Source organism: Apteryx rowi, unplaced genomic scaffold (genome assembly GCF_003343035.1).
Source record: "Apteryx rowi isolate R43461 unplaced genomic scaffold, aptRow1 scaffold_16, whole genome shotgun sequence".
Classification (NCBI taxonomy): domain Eukaryota; kingdom Metazoa; phylum Chordata; class Aves; order Apterygiformes; family Apterygidae; genus Apteryx; species Apteryx rowi.
Genome location: NW_020447863.1, coordinates 5693344 through 5716776, shown reverse-complemented (window position 1 = coordinate 5716776; position 23433 = coordinate 5693344). Strand labels below are relative to the sequence as shown.

Here is a 23433-nt window from a genome sequence, read left to right as displayed (position 1 = left end):
CCGCTCCCCGTGCCGCCCGAAGGACGCCGAAAGCGAGCGCTGCCGTGGGGCCGGGAGCCGCCACGAGCAAGCCTAGCCGTGCCGCTATGGAGGAGAGGGGCCGGGGAAGGGCCCTGTTCAGCGGGGCGCGGCCCGCAAACGCGCCCGCCAGCGCAGTGGCATCGTGCTCTCGCACACCCCGGGCCCCAGTCCCCCCTTACGCACACACAGCGACGTTGTTCGTACTTACTGCCTTGTGAGGCTCCTTCACCTGAGGCAGCTTCAGTGTCTGCAAAGAGAAAGAGCTGCACTTAGATTTGACGGCAGACTCTGTCAAATGGTTGACAGCACACAGCCTGGCCACTGCTCTAGCGCGGGGCTGCGCTTCAGCAGTCCCCGGCTCCTTGCTCACTCTCCTCCGGCCGCCTTCCTCCTCCTCCTCCTCCTCCTCCTCCTCCTCCTCCTCCTCCACGATGCCCCTGCCATAGCTGCCTGCGACGCCCTGGCCTGGCCACTGCGCTGAAGTGCGCGGGCTCCCTCGGAGGGCCCTCGGCCGCCACCAATGCGGGCTGTGAACAGCCAGCGGCCCATACCGGCGGCGGCTGCGAGGCCGTGCCAGGCCACCTCCAGGTTTGTTTTTCTAAAATGCAGCTCCCCGGCAGGTCTTAAGGAAAGCCCAGGAGCACCCGCCTCTCGCTCGCACGCTTCCAAAAACTGGGGCTCTTGTTTTCTGAGCTGTCGCAGAGGCCTGGTTTTGAAATGGGATGGCTACAAGGAAAGTCCCCGTGCTGAGCCGGCACACAAAGGGAGCAGATTAGACCCTCGCTCCGAAGAGCTGTGGCAAGCCCCAGCTCAGGAGGATCCCACAGGCAGGAGCAGGTCACCGGTGTTCGCTGCGAGGGTCCCTCAAGTTGGGGGCCTCCGTCCCCCAGCGAAAGCCCCTACCACCACCCTGCCCTCCTCTCCAGCCGCCTTGCAGCTCAGAGAAGCAAACGCTGCAGGTCTCGGGGCAGGGGGGCCACGGTTGAGGCACGTGGGCAGCCTGGACTGACACATCCTCAGCAGCTCATTAACAGAGCTCACGAACATATATTTAATAGTTTCTCCTGAAGGTTTGTTGAAATCACTAAGGTGCTTAATTCCTGGACAAGTGCTGTCAACCCAGGGAAAGGAAGAGCGTGCCCAGTTCAGTCTCCTCTGGGAGGGGAGGACACAGACATGTCCTCTGGCTGCGGTGGAGGAGTCAGCGAGGGCAAAGCCTCTACAAGGGACGGGCCAGGCACCACCGGGGCCCTCCCTGGGGCTGTTCTACCCTGGTCTTAATGAAGACACACGTGAAGAGATGGGAGAGAAAGCTCTAGCCACGGCAACACGTGTGACCGCAAGAAGCACACGCAGCACACACCAGATGACATTCAAGACCTACAGAAAAGCAATGGGCTAAGCTGCAAGCTGAAAAACAAAACCCAGAGTTAAAAGCCAAGGATGGTAAATGATTCAGATTTCCAACCCATTTGAAGTGTTTCATATTCATCCTAAATTGCATATTCTGTATGTCAGATTATCCAATAACCTAACTACATTTCAAAATATTCCATTTGTCTCTCAGAATCATGTTAACATTACTATGAAAATCACAGCTGTGGAATTTCACAGCACTTTTTATTTTAAAATTTGCAACCTTAAGTAATTAACACCATTTGCATTTAATTTCCTTGCTGTTTCTTAAAAATAATAAAAATAAATGGTCAGGGATTTGTGAATTTGTAAATTCGTACATTTCTACTTTATTAACCTGCTTGATTAGATCACTTTTCTTGTGGTATTAAAAAGTATGCAATTAATTTGGTGCAATTTCATAAACTGCAGAGCCAGATTAGAAATCTTCAATGTTGTATGCAAAACCTACACCATCAAACCCCTGTATTTTTCCACAGCTGCTACTTGTCTGATTTACCATCTATCACTCCAGGAAAAAGCTAGTTGTGGCACAAGGGAATTCTGCAACATAGTGTCATGGCATTGATAGACAACAGCATAAATAAACAATAAAAGACATGTACTATGTATGCACCAGGCCCTTTTTGTCATTTAAATTGCTTTAAAAAGTATTTTCGTCAAACTTAACAGGAATCAAGCAACATGCAAAGATTTAAGGAGCAGCTATTTCTGAACTGTATGTGTTTAGAAAGGTTGCTAGTCATAAGATTGACTGAAGTTTCCATGAATAAAAAAAAATGCCAAGCAGCCCACTCTAAATCACCTTTGGGCTGAGACCAAGTAATTACAGCTTTAACAAAAGACTGACTTCTGAGAAAGTTGCAGAAGTGAGAGAGAGTAGGGAGGTCAACAGAAAAGTCAGAATATAACCAGAAAAGTCAGAATATAAACAAGTTAACTCCTGTATCTCGAGTAACTTCCTTTCTGTATCTCCTACAAAATTCTGCTGCTGAGGGGGAAATCTATACAGTAAAAGAACAGATGCTTGCGATGCAGCACAGCAGGGCAAATGAAACCCCACTCCTCCCCCCAAAATGATTTATTCAGTAGCAGATAATCTTACAAATCAAACCCAACTTTCTTGAGTGCAAAAACACCATCTCCCCTCAAGAATGGTTGTTTCTCTATCAAATTTCAACTTCTTACCTCAAAATCATTTTAGTGCTAGAGCTGCTCTAACTCAGACTCCAAAAATATGCACTAGGAAAAATGTATTTTTCCATATTCAGATAGTTTGAACTAGTTCTCTTCATAGCTTGGAAATTAGGCAAAAACTGTTCTTGGAAAATACTAATCCAAAACTTGAAAAGCTTTGAGAAGTTTTTAGATCATCAAACAACTGGTTAAAATAGAAACTTTGATGGCAGAAGCCAATTAAACTCTAGCACATTTAGCACTATTCTAATGATGCTAAATCTGATCCTGAGCTGACACACCCCTGAAATGTAACTGAGAGCTGATCTGTTCACAGGGAGGCAATAGAGTAACTAAATAATGTAAATAAATAATAAAGAAAAACAACTTGAGCAAAATCATCATTCAGCCCAGAAAAGCTTATCTGAAAACAGAGAACTTCCACCAATTATTATACCAAAAGTGATGTATCCTGCGAGGGTTAAACTTTGGTCTTGCTATTTTCTTTCATTTGCTTTCTGAAGAATTCTCCTTTGGGTAAAAATTTCCCTTCCTTGGCCTCAGCCCAGAGGTTTTTAAATTTACTCCTTGAAAGGCTAATAAAGTAATTCCAGCCATTTTTGAGCTATCTAAAAGTGAAATAATTTCCCTGACTTAAAATACGCGGATGTTTTGCTGCTCATGTTGCTCAAATACGAACGATACAAAATAAAAATTTCTAGATGACTAATTCCTGAAGAGAATCCAACTCTTTTTAATGACTCGAAAAACCCCACACAGCTGAACAAAAAGCACTGTAAGCAACACATTTCTAAGGCCTGGGTTTCATGTAGGCAAAGTAGTAACGTTTGTTAACACTGATAGCTCGGCCAGGGTCTACCACCGTCACCATGAATTTTCAGCCTTTCTGCTCCAGCTGAACTCGAACAGCGCCGCAGGAGGAGGAAGGAACCTTGATCCTGCAGGGCTTCAGAAGTCCTCACAAAGGAGTCTTTCAGCTCTGCTGCAACATAACTTTTTTTTTTTTTTTTTGTGCATTTCAGGGAGGCAAAGGGGAAAGACCACAACCTTCTCATTTTTTCCTTGATAAAACTTCTTACCTACGTTTCTGATTCTTTGAAGAAAGATTTACACAGGGTTTCCATTCCTGAATCTCAGCTTTCAGAACAAAGCAGAATGAGAACTTTCCCCTGCGAGGCAGCAGTTCTTGAACAAGAGCTGCCTCAACCCTTCGCAATCGCAAACTACCAGGAGATTGCTCCCTAAAATTCTCTATACAATGCTGAGCACCACCGGGAAGGTTCTATAAACCAGAAAAATGCCCCATTTTCCAACAGGAAATCACCCATTCCTGAGGACAGACAAGAAAAAAATTCAGCCTAAAAGGAAACATGCCACCTCCAACACAGCTTCTCTATCATGTAAATTTAGAGAGGAGGCAGGTGCAGATTTAAAAAAAAAAAAAGTCCAGGAAATTTCTCTTGAAAATAATCATTACAAAGAAAAGCATAATTTTTATTCTTTAAAGACATCACCAGTGCGGGATTCTTAATGTGGAACTAAATAGCTCAGAGGATGAAAAGAAATGCAAGTTTTGCACAGGGCAAAACACGTGACAGACAAGCAAGGATGAACTACGAGAAGGGAGTGGATGAGAAAACTCCCAGCCACAAGCCCCGAGCAGCCAGCTCCAAGGGAGCGCTCTCCCAGCTACAGCTCCAAATTGGCAACTGAGCCGTACAACGACAACAATAAAAAAAAACAAAAAACAAAAAAACCCAGCTTAGAAATAACTCAATTTGAAGTGAGGAGAATTTGAAACCTCCACACTTCCCATCTTCAGGACAGAACCTGCATTGCTGAATGGTGACAGTGGGGCTGACTGTACAGATGGGTTTTCTAGTTATAAAAAGTAATTCTGATGATCAAGTTTAGACCGATCTCCTCTCCCCAAAGGCTGAACCTTTAGGACCACCAGCTCCGTCCATCTGCAGGATGAACCCACAGCTAGGTCAAGTCCCATTAGTGACGAAGAAACCACAAAACAAAGCAAATAACAAAGGACTACTCAAGGGGAAGGGGAAGAACAGGTATCTTTCAGCAAGTAACAAAAAGTAGGTATTTCAACTTGAGACAGTGTCCAAAAAGCATCGGAAGAAAGAACCTGAGGAGAGGAAAAAGGTGTCTGAGTTTGCTCCAGCTACTCTGATGTTAAACTGGTGAGTTTAACCCAGGACCAGGCAAATCTTCAGGGAGAAGCCAACATAATTTGACCAGTTGGTGGCCCAGACCTTGGAGAAAGAGCGTCTGATGCTCAGAAAAAGCAGCAGGCAAAGAAAAAAATGTCTAGGCCTTGTCATTGCTATGGCTCCTTCCTGGCCCAGCCAAAAAGAAATGACTGAAAGGTTGAGGATCCAAGTTACTGGCAGCTGGTAAGTGCATGCAAGAGGCCAAAGGAGCTCAATTTTCAGTGTTTCAAGGACAAGAAAATCCAGGAGAGCTGGTCTGCCAATGGGCCAGGGTTTTGTCCAAGACGTGGACTGCAGATACAAAGAGAGTAAATGCAAAGTGAAGAATCACATCCTCAGCGTATCTGTAACCACAAGCTGATTTCACACTTGTTATGATGGTGCAATATCAGACGCTTCCTTTATATAAAACCTTAGATACATGTTGCAATAAAAACATTTTAAAAAAGATTAAGTGCTGCAGTCATGCTATTTTTGGTGTTGCTATTGATACAGGCCAATACATAATTCTCATTGGATAATATAATATAGGGCTTTCCTCTATATAATACTTTTTTTTTTTAAACTATACATTACATATATATTCAATAGCAGACAGGTACACTTCTGAATTCTGATATCTCACATTCTGTTTCTGGGAGAATCACATTTACAGTGCTGCATCAAGTTTTCATTTTGGTTTCTTGTTGACTAGTGTATATGAATATATATCTCATTTTGATTTTCATTTTCTTAAGGCAATTTAAATGCACTTTAAATGTTACTACTACACGCATCAATATACAGCAATGTAAAAAAACATTTTCTTAGTTTCACATACATAAATTGTGCTTCTCCACCACTCAATTGAARACTGCTAATAAATTTCCACATTCAAAATTTTTAAAATTTCCTTCTTCTGTAGCTACACATTAAAAAGGCTCTGGTGCAAAAAGTAAAGTCATGTCTCCACTAAGTTCATGACAAAACTATGGATATCAATGGTACATGTGTATGCCAAAGTATCAGGAATTCATCCAGACCGTTTGATACATAGCTTGATTTTATGATCAAAAGATAAATAAATGTATAAGTAAAAATAAATTGGATCACACACTAGCAGGTGACCTCATAATTGACTAGTTGTATTAATGTAGCTCCTACAAATTCCAACTGAAATAAGGATCCCATAAGGCTTGGTATAGAGAAGTAAATTAAAAGCAATCTTTGTCCCAAATCTAAATATTTCAATTATTATTGCAAAATTATTGCAATGCTGTGATGCAATACTAAAGCCTTCTGTATGTCAGCAAATAATGCTGCTTACTGTTTTATGAATTTTTGCTTCAACTGCAGAGTGCAGCTACTTTATAGCAGCACTTATTCAAAGGACTTCTAGGAATTTTGTTGGTATTTTAGAAAGGAAAACAAGATATCAAAAAACAATTCTGCATGTATCTAAGGATACAGAAGAAGCTCTACAATATTAAACAGCGCCTGAGAAATATGCAATCATACCATTAAAGGATGTATCATGAGACTGGTTCGAAACTGTGAGAATTTAAGAATGCAAGTTCACTTTTCAGCTGTGCATTTGCTGACTTCTGAGAGTTTAAATGTTTAGACTTATTACTGCATTAGCATTCACTATGTCTTACTCCTGGATTTTCAAAGCTTTCACTGGGAGATTCCCTTAGGCTCTTTTAGACATTCCAATCAATCGTTATATTAAAGAACGTGTGTGCTGATAATGCTATTTGCAAATGAGGAGTTTAAGCAGATAGTTCTACAAATCTGACACGCATACGTCAAACTCAGGTGAAAGAAAATAAAAATACTGAAAGGCTCATGAGCGAGTTTCAAGTCCTATTAGTCTGTTATTTCAGATCTGTATTTCTCCAAATTATACAAATTATACTAATTGTAGAAAACAGCCAGGCAAAACTTCCCCATTTCTGCAATTAAGTGACTTAAAATTGGCTAGTATTATAGAAAATTCAAATAAAAGTCACTTCTGACAAAGCATGAGAAATTTCATACAAACAATACATTTGGAAAGTGACCTCAGTTGAAAGAATGGGTACAGGGGTGATTTCAAGTATCATTTTGATTTTAAACATGAAAATACAACAGCATACCACTGCCAAAATAAAGCAAGGTAAGCAATTTAGCAACCCCATATTATGGGTCTCCGTAAGTATTTAGTAACAACCATTGGCACTTCATGTCTTACCCATGAATAATCCTTTTCTAAGAAAAACAGCCCTCTGGATACGCAGGAACACACCCACAGCCCTGTGTTTTGTTTGAACCATTTGCTTCAGTCTGTCACACACATCCCCCATACACCGACATAACAGGGATGGATTAAAATACCCAAATGGGGAGGAGYGCGGGGGGCACCTTGGGCAGATGCCTACCACTGCTGCAGTTAACTAGATTGCTGACATACAATTATATTTGCCAAGAGAGACTTTTTTATTTGCAACTCCCCCAACATGTAATGCCTCCAAAGAGCCCCTACAATAAGCATTGCAGCTATCCTACTGAATTGCACTGAACACAATAGCTGGTAGTGACTTCAGAAGGAATACTGTTAGAGAGCCACAAAGTTTAGATAGCCACAAAGTTTATCCTAAGAATTGGCCACCCGAAAGATTACGTGATGGAAAGAGCAGCAGCAGAGCAATCTTCAAGACCTTTCCAAAAAATATTTCCTGAGCCTGAATGTTACCCCAGGATTCCCAAAGTTTGAGCAGGAGAGAGATACCTCTATGCGCTCGCACATGGGTCTGGAAACAGTTGTAATACTTGTATTTCTTCCCACATATTCCACACTCATAAGACCCTGAAAAACAAGACAGAAAAGCATACATCACCATATTAGATCAGGAAAAACAGCCTCACCACATACTTATCCGTAAACTGGGGACAAAAGAATGCAGTTTGCAGCAAAGTAATTTTTGGAAGGTTCATGGAGATAAATGCAGGAAATCACTATCCCAGACTCAATTCTTTTTTCAGCCTAATTTAAGATTCCTTGGCATATTACCCTGAACTTACATTTACAGTATATCTTTATAACTTTCTTAACATGAAAGGCTCACTCTCAAAATAGCCAGACTTATAACTTTATAATAATGACTAATATTTCCTATGAACAGAAATAACCTTGAATTACTTTTCAGTAAGTTTCTAGTATATGGGAAAAAAGCTTTTCAGCTGAAAAAAGAAGGCAATATGTTATCTTCAGGCAAGTAGTTTTCAAAATTTCTCAAGAAATGCACAATGTACAAATTTCTCAAGAAACCCACAGATTTGGTAAATATCCACACAGAGGAAACCAAGTAGATACAAATAGACCTTTTGACCTTTGTAAGTAAAATCACATGACCACAATAGTCTCTCTTCTCAATTTGCGTATCTAATTCCAGAAAACACACATCTGCAAACAGTCATTTATAATGAAACCAGAGAACCAAGGCTGGGAGAATAATTTGTAATGATGAAATTATGCAATGAATTTAGCCTGCTTATTGGACAGGCAGACAGAAATTTCCTCAAATTTGTTATTTAAGTTTATTCAAACTCCCCCCCTCCCCCGCCCAAATTCGTGAACTGGGTATAAATTGGCCATCCAAGCTCTCACTTGCAAAATGTATTGCATTTAGTAGCTGTCTGTCAGTGGGTAAGTAACTGTGATCCTATGACAGCTTTCCGGTAGGGTAAGAGCAGCACTTACTGGAGGAGAAAGAGGGAGAATGAAGATCTGAATATTATTTTGTGTGAATGTAGCATTTGATTTCCATGAACACTTTTGTATGCAACCTTGAAACAATCTTTTACTGATCATGCAAAACAATAAAACTCAGGGACGAGTCACAACCAAAAAGAGAGCATTCACACACATATCCAAATAAATCCCAAACATCGTTTTACAGCAATACTTACCCAGTGCTACTCAAGAGTGAGGTCTTTCCAGGAACACAACCAACCACGCTTTTTGAATACACTACACTGCTTTCTTTTTTCCGCTTCCCATGTCCTATTGCTTACAGCTTGGGAAGAAAATCACCTTCTCTCCAGCTCAGAGCAGTGCTGAATTCCCTATCCATCATTAGCATCACTTGGGACTGTCTTCTGAGCTTGGGCAACTACTTTGTCACTGATGCTGAAACAGACTGTGGTATAATTCGCTATACACAAGAGCACACATCCAAAAAATACTCCAAAATACTGCTATTATAGTCCAGTTGACTATGTCTTGATTTGCTCCACAGCTTTTTAATTATCATAACTAGTTGTATTTTACATATATAAACATATATATGTGGGTTAATCACCATCCATGGTCATTTCGTACAGGTTTTTCTAAGCAAAATTCTGGACATCAGCAGGTCAACAGTATCTGCCAGACTTCATTTTCCATGGTCAAGGATTGATTATATTCGTCACCAACCTCCAAAACTCTTTTCAGAAAACTATTCCAAACTGGAGTCCAAAAGCTAGCCCAGCCAGAAGACAAGCACACTCACAAACGCTTGGGCCCTACCAACCTGTTATCTCGTGTTCAGCTCTACCAACAGCAAAAAAGCGACTGCCATACTCCCCAACAGCTTTGCAGGCACACAGACCACTGAGAAAACAACTAAAAACCAATGATGTGCTCTAGTCTGAATCTTTTTTCCATGTTTCTTATATTCCCCCCTTCCTCTGGAGATGATCTGTAACACATGAATGCATTTGGTTGTGCAGAAGTTCTTCAAGAACAATGTAACCTGTACGAGTGGCTTCATAGTGCCTTCCCACCTGACTATGAACCCAGACCAGCACTGCAGCCCCCCACGCAAGGGGCTCTGCCTGGAAAGCAAGGGCAGGAACCGATGGCAGGCTGAGGACCAGACTCTCCCATGGCCAGTGCTTTGTGCGGATCTCCCTCAGCACCTAGGTCTCAAGTCTAACTGGGACACATTCTTCGAGGGGGGCATCTCTATCCACCTCCTACGCACCAACAGCAGAGCACTACACCACAAAGACAGCCTAGCTCGCGGAGGTTGTCAGGGAAGTGCATTACAGCACTAGAGTCCTCCAGGCACCAAGAGACAACTCAACGACAGAAACTGTGCACTCAGCGCACCATGGGATTGAGGGGCAGAGACACAGATCCTAGCATTAGAGAAAGGAGGGATGACTTGCCCGAAAAACGTGTTATTAAAGAGGAGGAAAGATGAAGTGAAGAAAAGACATCCCCATGTTAAGGTCTTAAAAAGAACATGCCTGTGTTGCTTTGGACACTGCCACTGCAGCCATGGTTTATTTTGGTCTTTGTCACATCAGGATGTATCATGCAGGTTAAAGCTGTTCGTAGTAAGAGGGGACATGGGGGTGGGTTTTGGTTAGTTGGTGCATTTAGTTTTGCCAGGCTTTTACTGAGCCTTGCAGTTGGAATTTGTGCAACACACCCGTTGCGTCCAGAGCTTTCACTTGCTCTCCGATCCCTGGTTAGACTTTCACACCCTTCCATCACATACCGGACGTGTATCTCAATGCATGGTCAAAAATCCAGGTCCCTGAATATCGATTTCGTGTATATCCAACTGGAGAGCCACGTTCCACTGCTTTTCCATCTAAATTGTGCAAAAAAAAAATCAGAAAAGAGCCCTTAAAGCGGATGCATTTCCGACGGATAATGATGGCTGAAGCCTATTAAAAATATGCAAGACCCATCTGTCCCTGTGGCTTGGTAACAAGATGTCAGAGGCCACACAAAGTGTCTTAAGGCTTTTGCAGCACTATTTTATTTAGTACAGCTAGGGAGAGTCCAAAGCACTTGTGAATTAAGCGTGCCAAACAGCTTAGTAACTGAGACATCAGTATCATGACATGAATCAAGTATGTACCAGATAGATTGATAGTCTCAAAGCAGTAGGATTCACTCTTCGCTTTGTCTCAGTAACAGTTCTGATTTAATACATTACTTGAAAAATCCTCTCAAAAACATTAAATCAAGGACTGGATTGAGAGTTTAAACAGTCTGGTATAAAATTCCTCCTGATCAACTCTCAGATATCTCTGTCCTCCGAAACACAAATACTGACCTGAAGGTATTCCCAATATTATAAGAGGATTCACATTAGGCAAGTAGTCTCTTTCCCTGTTCTCTTATCTACGACACAAAATACCATTTCCTTTTTCCTTTCCTTCCTAGATAGCTTCATGGTGGACTTCTCTGCCTTTTTGCCCTGACACATGTTAATGTGTTGGAACTATTCAAATGACCCTGGCCCAAGGTCAGCACATGAAGCTGGCAAGAAAAAACAAACAGGAAACACTGCATCTCTGAAACTCTGCTGTGCCTTGCCAGGAACGTACCAACTGTGAGACATGAAGACATGGCAGGATCACTTAGGCTGGTCTGCAGACAGGGAAGAATGCAGGATCCACAGTGTTAGTTATCAGTCAGCTGCTGACCAGACCCAAAGTTAGAGCCAACTGCTCCGTTGGCTTTCTTTGCTTGGGATGCCCAAAGGGGGACCCCAGGGGTTTGCAAGACTTCTGTGGAAAAGCAGACAAAAGGAAGTGGGCCAAAACCACAAACACATCAGCACTGGCTCTTCAAGCTAGGGGACTGCAGCTGCTGCCACTGCACATCCCACTTTGCTGCATCCGCTTTGATCCATTGTGGGGTTTGGGCTGCTCCAAACAGACTGGAAACAGAGCTTGGAGTAGTCCAAAGCTCAGGAAGAGACATCGGAGCCTGTAACCAAATAGGAGGCAGCATATACCAGGCCTAATTTGATGGAAACATTAATGTGAGTAACAGCAACCAAGCTGGGAATCTCTTACTTTGCTTAAAGTAACAGTTAAAAATATAAACATAGAATGCTCCTGCAGGAGAACTGAGACTCCAAAAAGAGGCACAAATCTTCTAAGGCATATTTCAGCCAAGTCCTGAAGCTCAGTCCCTCAGGAAAGTTGTCTCTCACTTGGAGCCATGTGTGCTTTGAAGCCTTTGACATTGTGGCCCCAGCTCAGACAACACCCGCCATGCAACCGGCAATCCCCCATCCCTTTATGAAAGGTGGCATCTGGGGGGTTTGCATGTACATACAAGGGAGATGGATTCATTTACTTCTCATTCACTACTTCACCCTACACCGCAAAGTACTATATAAAATAACCATTTTCAACACCTCAAATCTCAACTTCCCTGATGAAGGGGAATAAAATCCTACCAAAGCTTTGCCTTTCTTCACTGCTGAAGTGATTTAGACACAAGGCTACTGGATCACTTCACAATAAAGGCTTCAGGAAGAAAATTCAGAAACACCAGCAAGCAACAGCAGAGAACATGAAATCTTTGCTCCGGAGGTAGGAAGTAGCAGGGTCTTCAGCTGTTAGCAATCTTGGGCTGCTTAAGAGCAGCGGCAAAAATTGCCAGGGAAGCAGTAGGCAAGGGACATTTCTATTGGAAGTTTCACAGATGTCTGCAACTATGGAAATACTGCCTGTTTGTGGTTTCTGTGGAGAGAGGGGACCAGAAGAATTGACTGGGAGCCAGTTCAGGAAACCACAAAGAACTGATATCTGGGCACTATGGTCCATCCACATAGAACACAGTATTTGGTGGCCAAACAGAAAAGTTATTCAGAGCCACCTCCCCAACAAACAAGAATTATATGGATGGCTGGATGAACAGAGGCACTTAAAGGACTCTTTTCACAAAGGAATCAGCTGCTAACTGCCAATTCCCTCAGGATCAAGTTGCCTTTAAAGAAACCCAGGGATAGGCTATAAAATAACAAATATGATGCACATTTCATTTGAAGAGGCACTTCCAGCTAGAAATTCTCCAGTTTACTTTTACTGCTTTCAACAAGCACTTATTAACTAGTAAATAACTCCTTGCTCCTCTCCCCCACTGGCCGCAGTGCCTATATGCTGAATCTCTTCCCTGCTCACCCCCAGCCTGTTCCCAGTGCCATGTCTTCTGTAAGTATGACATTATGGTGTACTTCCAAGTTAGTCAACAGCAAAAAGGCTGCCTGTTTCACACTTTGGGCAACAACATAGTCAACTTTATCTAGAAACCACCACTCTCTGGGGAAATCATTTGTGGACCAGCTGCTGCTGCACAACCAGCAGCTGTGGGGAGAAAGGGGTCCAATGTGACAGACACCAGCTCTGCAGCTGCTTTCAGCAAAGGCTAGTAACCACAGCTGAAGCAAAAGTTCCCTACTGCCTCCAGTCAACAACCATCTCTCCACCCATCCTTCCTAGTGGGCTAGGGACACTTCTGTTTCAGGGTTGCCTGCACTGCCATGCAGTCACCATCCTCTCCAGAGCTGTGGAGGCACAAAAGTGCCATGCCCCTTCAACTGACCCTGAAAATACTCAAAAGTGCTAGCTCCCAAATTATATTTGGTTGAAACAAGTTATTTGTTTTATTTGGCTTTATTATTTATCAGGCTTTCCCTAAACATTTTTACCCTGCATAAACAGCAGCTATTTCCCACCCTGAAGAGAGAACTGCCTTTCTTAGTGGTTGTCCTAGCTGGGAAAGGGAGGACAGGCAGGACCAGGACAACAATGCTCCCAGAGTAGTCCCCCACCTAAGGACAAGCTCCAGGATTTCTTTCCAACAGTGTGGACAATGATCAAGCAAAAACCAGGAGAAAAACTGAACATCAACCCGAATGGTATCCCCCTCTTTCCCCTCCCCAACTCAAGCCAAAACAAACCCTGCAGCAATACTGGGCAGCACAAGTTAGTTTCCTTCCTATTCCCTTAAAGAAAGCATGGTCCAACAGCTTCCTCTTCTTTATATTGACAACTGCCTTTGGCTCTCCAACTTACTGCACTGCTGTTGGGACCTGCTCCATCTTAGAGCCAATGGAGGAGTCACTGTTAACAAGAATGGTGCCTCTTCCAGGATCCCACAGAAAGCCCTTTCCCTGGCACATGGAGCAGGAGTGAGAGGAGAGGACAGTTTCATGTTCAGAGAGAAAAACCCTGCTTCTTCTCATCACAGCTGAAGGTAGGGTAGGGATAGGAAAGACCGTTTTGAAAGTGGCATACCACAGCCAGCCAAAACTCTCAGTTTTTCCCACAAAGTTACTAGTTATCAGAAAAACAAACAAAAAGCAGCCTGTAAAAACTGTTTTTAAGCTAAATCTAATTATTCACAGAAAGCATCCACTTTCTTCAAAATATTTCAACTTTTTCTCAAGCCTTCCTCCTGATTTTTTCATCATCTATGCTCAACTCTGAGTTTGCCATAGATTTTGCATATGACTGATGGACAAGTGATTTAATATGTCAAAAGAAGCTAAGAGTCTTTCCCCCAGAGTTACCCTAAACTTGGTTGAGTCTTTAGACCAGATGCAAATAGATAACAATAGTTAAAGAAACAGTCAATAACCCTGAGCCAGGACCCAGAGATTGATGTGAAACTCAGCTCTGGTCCATCAGGTAGAGCTGAGCTTTCAGGAACAGGCTTTCCGGAGGTTCATTTCTCTCCCCACACCAAGGACACAGGGAACCAACTGATGGGGCATGTTAGCCCATAGCTTACCGAGCGTCTGCTGGTTGCGGACCCCACCTATGACCACACAGATCTCTGCTGGCACATCTCCTGGCCCATCTTTTATGTTCTTCTTGGAATCTTTGGTGTCATCCTGCCAGATCACCTCTTCAATATAGTCATCTGGTACCTCTGTTTTCACTTTCACCTCAGTCATCATTCCAGCTTCTTCACTGGGTGAGGACTGAGATGTCACAGAATCAGAGCCCTCTGCCTTCGGGCTCCTCGGGCTCCTCTTCAAGCACTCCCTGAATGGGGGGAAAAGAGGAGAAAACATGAATTCTCATTTTCAGGCTTTCACTTTTTAATCACCAGGACCTAATTAAAGGTACTTTCACTTAATGCAATTTATTTAAAATGAGTATGTGATGTAGTATGCGTATCTGTTATATACGGCAAGTAATTAAAATTTAACCAGACAAAAGTAATAAAACTATTTGCTAGTAATGAAAATAACCTCAATCATCATAAACAACAGTAACAGGCATAAATGGACTGAATCATTAAACAAGAACACAGAATTTCACATGGTTCCCATCAGGTCTAAGATCACAACTCCAGCAGTCCTGACATCACATGTTGTGCCAAGACTAGCCCATACTGGCAGGGGGAACAATGTATGTTTCTGACATTTCTAATTTTGAGCTCTCTCTTCCCTTGTGTACTCCGTCATTGGTTAATCTACCACTGCATCCTCTCTTTAAACCCTTCAAAGCAACCTAACTCTCATCCTATGGTATTCACTTGGCCTTATTTAACATATACAGCAATTACCAAAAGGAGATCATAAGCAGAATAATTATGATATTTGTGGAGGCTATTAAGTTATGGACAGACACAAATATCAAAGATGACAGACAAAGTGTGGTGGGCAGGAAAAGATGAGGGGAGGAAAGCAAGGCTCCAGAGAATTTAGGAACAGATTAAGGAAAATAGTACGTGTTTTCATCTCAGAAACAGAAGACTAGGAAATCCATGGGAGAAAATAATCTAAATAAGTAAGTATTCAAAAACCCTTAACAGAAGGAAGGAAACTGGACACCCAAAGTTTCAAGATAACATCAGCAAATTCAATCTGTTAAGAAAAGTGATATTGTGGCAAAAGACAGAGGGATTTTAAGCATGACAGATGAATACCATGTAATAAGTCAAAAGGTAGCTCCTTTTCCAAATGTACCATCCCTCCATCCAGTATGGGTACCCTTCTTTTAGGACTGGCTATTAATAAACTTTGATATGCAATGCAAAAACAAAGTAATTGCTGGTTCAGTCTGTATAGAAATCAAAAGAACGAAACATGTAACAACAGCTCAGACTACACAGAAAGAGACTTTATAAAGAGTCTGATTATTTAGTCATGTAAACATAGGGCATAGCTGAAGATGTCTGAAAAAATTATAAACAGGAGTAATAGACAAAATTAAGGGGKTTTTTTTGTTGTTTTTTTTTTAAAGCTGGACTTACTGACGAGAGTTATTAGACCATTAGACCAAGGAATAGTGAAAGAGAAAGAATTGCTTGGAAACCGTTGCTTGGAATATCATGGAGAGGTAGAACAAAGCGCAAATTAAAGTGTTAGAAAACTAACTCCTGAAATGGCTTCTAATACTGGTTATGAAGTTAGTAGACAAATCAAGATGCTGTAACTGAAAGAGAAACCGTTCAGCAAGTGAGCCTGCGAGGATGGAGATGAGAGGAACAGATGAATGAAGAGGACAATCTTTTGCAATAATTACTGCACAACCTCCTACACTGGCATGTGGTTGCTATTTCAAAATGGGTCAGTCACATCGCACTGCCAGATATTTTATTATTTCATCCTTTCATTCTCATTACAGAATGAAATGTACAATTAATAGCCCCCAGACAGAAAGAATTATCCTTGACCTGCCTCCCCACTCATTCTCTTCCTCCTCACACATACTGCTTCCCATGCTCCCAAAATCATACCAAGCTTTTACAAATGAGAAAGATGAATTAAGACAGAGAAAATGTGGCTGAAAATTGGAAGTTCTTTATGGTAATGTTATTGGATGTCCAAAAGGTCCATCAATCACACAAGACGGCAATGTGCCTAAAAGCCCATTCTACAGCCAAGGGAAAGGCAGCAGTCAGAAGTGAAAATACAAAATATTCAGCAATCAGAAAAGGGTGGGATCAATTGCAATCAATCAAACCTGGAGAGTGTGAAATGCAAAGCATTGATCACAGTGGCTAAAGCCACAAGGGGTGAATCCTTCCCTTGGTGAGGACAGGGGAGGAAGATCAAAACAAATAAATCACCGATCCAATACTTGATGGGCCCAGCAAAATTCTCACTGATAGGCAGAAAGGTAAAAGCAGTCAGTAAAAGCCTTGCTTTGTACCTGAAACGAAGGGCAAATGATGGTACAGCAAGCTGTACTTGCCAATCCTGGACAAAGCAGCATAACATCAATGCAGGAGCCAAGTGATCTGGAATTAAAAGCTAATATCACTAGCAGTGAGGCTGAGGATATAACTTTCTGAGGAGATGACAAGTTTGGTAAGAATATAAGAGATCTTCTGAAGGCATGTGGCATTGCGTCATGTCACATTCTGACATGATACAAATTAGCAGCACACAGCATGAAGAGATCAACAGGCCACGTGTTGTAAGGCAAAATGCAGTCTTCAATGTGTATCACTACTGAATAGAGGTATTTCCAAAGGGCTTCTGAAGTGATTGATTTCGAGCAGCTTTATTAATGCTCCGGAATTAAAATTAAGATCATTGCTGCTAAAATTTATGGGTGACCCAAGGGGAAAAAGAGTAGAGAGTAATGGTTGTGACAGGGAGACCAGAGCCAATTGATCCCAATTACTCTGTAAACTGGGCCTGCACAAGCCGAGCAGTTCTGGTACAGTCAAACATGTCCAAGAACACAGGGTGTACTCACAAACACCAAATAGGATGCAAATCTCTAATCCTGACAGGCAGATCATGCTGCAACCACATGGAGACGTGCTCTGACCTAAAGGACTACTGCAATTCTTGGATACATGCACCCGAGAGCTCCAAGAGGGATAAGGAGGTCATTTTCTGTGTATATGAAACAGTGATGAAACCAGTCCTGGTGTACTGCATACGGACTGAGCACCTCCATTTTTAAAAGGAAATTAGAAAAGCTGGAGAGGGTGCAAAAAGAGGCACAGAAGTGGTTCGAGCATGAAAAAAGATATTTTATGACCTTATGAGACCAAAACAAGTCCAATCCATTTATCATGTCAAAAGGAAGACTGAGAGATGATTTGATTGCAGCACATTATCATCTTCATGGGGAGAAAATAATGTCTTTCTTTAATTTGGCAGAGAAGAGTAGAATAAGAACTCATCGCTGGACGCTGAAACCAGTTGAAATGAGGCATAAAATATTAGCACTGATGGTGGTCCACTGGAACAACCATTTTCCAAAGAACGTGCTCAGGGAGAACAAACTGCTTTAAGTCTTCAAACCAAGAATATCTGTATTGGACTAACTGCTGGTTACCTTCTCTGTCTTCTAACACTTTCTAGGAGAGATGAAAGCATGTGCCAGCAGAGGTACCCAAGCAGATGTACCCATTGCATGTGTCAGGGAAGCAAACCTACAACCTCCAACAGCACTCCTAATCCGAGCACCCTGGCATCGCGCGCAAAGCTGAGCATTGCGCAGTGATCTAGCAGAGAGGTCTACACTGACCAATATCCAGTTAATATCCCAGAGAAAGGAGCCCTAAGGTGGTGAAAAGGGAGCTCTAATTTTATATGAGCTCTAATTTTAAGATGTTTTTTTTCAGAAATAGACACACACACACATATATAAAGTCATACATACACACATATATATATACATATATACACACACACATATATATATAAAGAGCTAATACTTAGTCTCTGAGAGCATTACACTTGTTTCATCATTCTCCTATTTCCTCCTGCCATTGCAGCCCCAGGATGCACAATCTCTAGTGACACCCTGAGGTGCCTGCATTTTATTGCATAAGTCAGATTCTGTTTCACAGTAATGAGGGCCCAGACATCTGACTGCATCGATCCAAAATGCAAGAAACACCATTCACAAATGCAAGTGCAGTCTGGAGAAATGCTATGCTGCATTTCCCTTCTTTGTTGAGCTGCACCACACTGGTACTACTTCCACACAACCTGACAGCAGTTTTAACTGCCTCTTTCATGACCATTGCTGTTTTGCCTAAAAAGGAAGAATTGTGTTCTTACATTACTCTTATTATTTAATATTTCACAGAGATTTGCTAGCCACCGTCTGATTTCAGTTTTAGCAAAACTTCAGTGGCAGATTCACTCCAGTCAAATGTCCAGACAGAACACCACGGTTCTGCAAAATGCTTTGAAATAAATGTAATCAGAGGGCAAAACCATCCCAGCCCCCTCTTATACAGGCACACTAGCCAAGTGGGGAGCCAACCAACTGTAATTATTTCATATGATGCACAACAGTGGCTGCACCAGCCAGCGATAAGAGCAGGTGATGCAATGGACCCTCCTACCTTCCCTGGTATTTCTATACCAGCACACAGAGACTATCTTCCTCATCTCTATCCTTTTGGCTTCCCAAAAACTGACTACACAAAAGAACTTTCCTGAAGACTATAAAACAGGATCCTGACTTGGACAATGCGATTGACTCTTAGCTGCCTCTTGTTAACAGTGACAAAGAAAACAGCACCTAATGGCACAGTGTCGGTACCAGTTATTACTTGTACAATGACTGTGCCTGTCCAAGGTGCTGGCCGACAGTCCAGTTTCTCATTCTGCTTGGACACCATGACCAAATAATTCCCCAAGCACAAAGGTGGGTGCCTTTCCAGGTGAGGAGGTCCAGGAGGGCGGCTAGACAGCTGCTGAACCAGATAGCAATGATCCACAGGGGTCATTACGTACACCCACCACCAGGAGACTGCACGTCCACTGTAAGCAAAGCATGTGCAGGCACATGCATACCCCTGTGCACCTACACAATAAAGTCCAGCTTCTTTTGAAAGAAAAGTAGAGCCCAGAGCCATCGCAACCATGAGTACTTTTCCACTCCCTAGGACCTCTCTCCAGGCAACCCCCTTGGATTCCTTTCCAGATATGCTCACTACAGCAGGCCTGGAAGGAAAGAGCAATCTCAAAAGCCTGACTGGGTGGGTCTGGCTCCCCCTGCCCTTGCTACAACTCTCAGAAGAACACAAGGCGGCTCCTGGCGAGGGCGACCTCAAAATGGTGTCTAGCTGGTGGTAGGGTCCACCTTCAAAGGAATAAGTCATGAGTCATGTAAGTGGTCTGGAGACATGCTGAGCTGGCTCAGTGACCAACAGTTTTCAGGAACCACCTCCTTTGGGAGGCAACAATTAAATAGCAGCAGAGCATGAGGCATCCAAAGCTATGGGCTGCACTGGAAATGAAAAAGAGCCACATTGCTACTTCACGCAACCTACCCGCACACTCTAGTAACATCTTTGGAGGACACTTGCTTTTGGTCCCACAAAAAATCCAAGTAGGGATCCTGAGGATAGAACAAAACTAGGATCAATCCAGGTTTCTTGGGTCTGAAGCCAGGAGTGCAGGGAGGGAGCATGGCTGAATTACAGATCTTCGCAAGACAGCAGAATCTGAAGCCTGTAGGTTTGGCTGGGGAAACAATGCCAACACCCTTCAGCAAAACAGGAAAGAAAAGGAAATTACTGACACAGGAAAACTTAACATGAGGTGAAGAGTGGGAGGACTGCAATTCTGTGAGAAGTAGGCCCTCGTCTCTCACAAAAAGGGCAAAACCAACAAAAACAGGCAAAAGCACCCACAAGAAAATAGTGTTGAGTAGAAGAAATGACACTGAGAAAAAGGCTGAGAAACTGAATAGCTGCTAAGGTTTCTTTCACAAGGAACCTCAGAGTCAATGAGCAACTGAGAGAAGGAGCAGCAGACACTGCACTGCCTGGGTATGCTATTCTGAGGGCAAAACTTGTGGATACTGCCAAGGCAACAGCCTTCTGTCCCCTGTACTTGGGTGTACGCACAGCCACAGCAGCAATACACACATAGCCATGCTTCCAAAACAGACTGTGTTTCACTTTGAGGACAGAGCACTCACAGCGGTCTCTAAGGGCAGCATCAAGCCATCAGGGACCACATATGTGCTGGCCCAAGAGAGGTGACCCAATAAAGTATAATTTCTTTACCATCCCTTTGGTTCTCGGATGTTGCATCCTTGCAAACCTGCAATACAGCACTTGCTCTGTGCTGTGCAGAATTTTGTCTCCTCTGTTTTCTAGTAGCTCAAAGGGCCTCCATTCGGAGATGAGGATAAAGGAGGGGCAGGGTCCAGAACATACTCCTCCTCCAGAAATTCCCCATTAGTGCCACAGCAATAGAAGAYGCTGCATGGTTGGGGTAAGAAGCCGGGCCCCAGCACCGCTGTGTCCAAAACTGGTCTTGCCATTCCTCCCCTGCTTGCAGCATAATCAGAACTGATACACAACTGTCCACAGCTGGCTGCAAAGGTGCCAAAAAAAGGGGTGAATAAGAAGAGCAGTGATTTTATAGTCCTGCAGATTCCAAGACTGGTAGCAAATCATACTGTATTTGGGTGGGGGGCAGACAGAGAAGCAGACTATGCAGCTTCCAGGCCTTCAGCAGAAGGCTTCCTGGAAGAAGAAGTACTCCCCAACACAAACAGTGAGGTGACCATATCTCTGAGACCTGTGACTGGGAGGCAAACACACTGCCCATTGCCAAACAGAGCTCACATTGTGCTAACAGTGAGATCAGCCCCATCTTTTGAAATCCTACGGGGCATTACTAGGTAATACACTGGTACCAGGACAGGCAGTGATGTAGTCAGAACTTCCACTTCCTGGAGACAGCACTGCATGAGAACCAAGGGAAAGCCCACCATGAGTCAGACCCCACTCCCGAATAACTGCGCCCCGACCTCTCTCACAGTGGCTTTGAATGAAGTCCCAAGCCTCACACCATCACCTCTTGTGGGTGAAACAATGCAATTTTACAGTGATCAAGTGTGGCCCTCCAGGAATCAGTTGCAATTCCCTGTGCGGGTCTAACTGCATTTGATATCCCTAGCATGACATCCTCTGGGAAGAGGATATTCTTGGAACAAAGCACTGTTTGTTTAGGATAAAAACTCAGAGAAAACAGACCAGAAATTAACAGAGCGCATCAGCACATCTAGCTTGGACCCTAGCCCCTTCCACAGGGTGGGTCTAATTTCTTCTCCATGTCTTTTGAGTTTTCTGTGGGAATGCCATCTCCTTTACCATTTGATGTCTTTTCTTTATTGAGCTGTGGAGCTTGGAAATCCAGGAGGTGGTTCTTTGCTGAGGAGGCAGAAGCCTTGGGATCAGGCACTGCTCACATTGTCACTCAGTGGTGTGCCCAGATGCTCTTACTGGTGAGCTACTGTTTTGCCTTCCAAAACAGATCCTATGGATTTTAAACAGAAGGTAAACAAACATTCCACTACCCCTGTATATATCGCTTCTCCTACTAAGTAGGCCACATAGCCAATTACTGTATCACCAGCTTTATCATCTCGCAATGCTCATTTCAGCATAGCGGCCTGCTTTGATCATCAGACTTTCATCTTCCAATGATGTCACGGCCACTTTCATGTCAAATACAAGAATATGAAGGCAGAACAGATTTAAAGAGGCCTTGATGAAGGCTCATCATGGAGAGCTGGACAGGTATGGGCATAAATGTTCCTAGTCAGTTTAGGTACAGCTCCCCTTTGCCCTACACCCAGTTTCCGCATGGTAGTTCATGAAGGCCTGAGACTTTAGTACGGTCAGATGATACAAGAAAGCCTGGACCAATGACTACGCAAGGAAAACAGTTTTAGACTACAGAGCTGAGTAACCCTGATGCTGCCGCACAGGCAGGGCAATGCAAGGACCTCTTCCAGATGGAAGAACAGAAAGGAAATGGGTAACTGTAACGGGTCCCTCTGTGTGGGTAACAATCTACCAATGAAGCTAACAGCTCCCTTTCCAGCTGGTCTCCTGTAGGAGAAGGAAACAAGGCGAAGTGGGCTGCAATATGGTGCCATTTTTATCTTTGGAGAACGTTTCCTTCTGACTGTGATAAGCGGAACCGGCAATGACTGAAAGCAAATGGGACCCATTAGCTGCTACAGCCAGAAGAAACTAGCATTTGCAGTTTGCTTTTTCTGATTTGGAGTAGCATTCTCATAAATAATGGAAGTGACTAAAAGCTACTTAGAAAACACACACTCCTCCCTCATGAAAGAATGAGAAGAAAACCCAATTATAAAAGGACATTTCTTCCAGCTAGGAATAATTTGTCATGTAATTCTCTGAAGATAGCAACAGAAACATGCATGCTCTGTGCTCCCTTTGAGTGATCTGTGATTGCATATGTACTCAGATGGCTTCTAATGAGGCTATTTTTACAGCACACATCCTGCTGAGCTTTTTGGGAGGGGCAAAGTAAGATCACTTGAGAATCAGTCTTCAACGTCAGCTCCTGTGCATTTTCTCCTCAAGAGGARAGGAAAAGGAAACACATGTGGAAGAGGACATACTGCCCTTAATCAACACCTACAATCAAAGCTCTTTTCCCCTCAGCAGCAGACATGGAGCATCTCATTTTTTTCCTAGATACCATTCAAGCTAGAAGAACCAAAGATACATCACTAATGCCTTGATGATACCAATGATGGTGATACCCAGCTACTCCTTGGCAGAGCACAATATGTGCCCATTTAAGCTACTGAAACAAAAACTTGTATGGGCCCAGCACAGTCCTTGGTATGCTCTTATGGACTGCTGGAGCAAAGAGGTTCATAAGAGCGCAGTAATGAGGATCCTGCAGTTGACACTTGAAGGACCATGTTTTGTGAAACCCACTCAGATAAAATCAAGAGTATGATACTAGAACATGCCTTCCTGACATCAACATGCAGCTAGCTGGTCTCATGCCAAAGCAAAAGGCCTGCCAAAGCAAAA

General features: G+C 43.1%; 1 protein-coding gene across 1 annotated transcript in view; it reads right to left on the bottom strand.

The window, feature by feature from the left end:
- Positions 1-23433, bottom strand: part of ZNF618 (zinc finger protein 618) — a 171743-nt gene that overhangs the window by 65709 nt on the left and 82601 nt on the right. Inside the window, exons 4-7 of the mRNA XM_026059668.1 lie at positions 14416-14672; positions 10373-10468; positions 7612-7689; positions 230-268 (exon numbers count right to left, since the gene is read on the bottom strand). Of these exons, the coding sequence (XP_025915453.1) occupies positions 230-268; positions 7612-7689; positions 10373-10468; positions 14416-14584 (382 nt within the window). The 5' untranslated portion in view covers positions 14585-14672. The remainder of the gene's footprint in view (positions 1-229; positions 269-7611; positions 7690-10372; positions 10469-14415; positions 14673-23433) is intronic.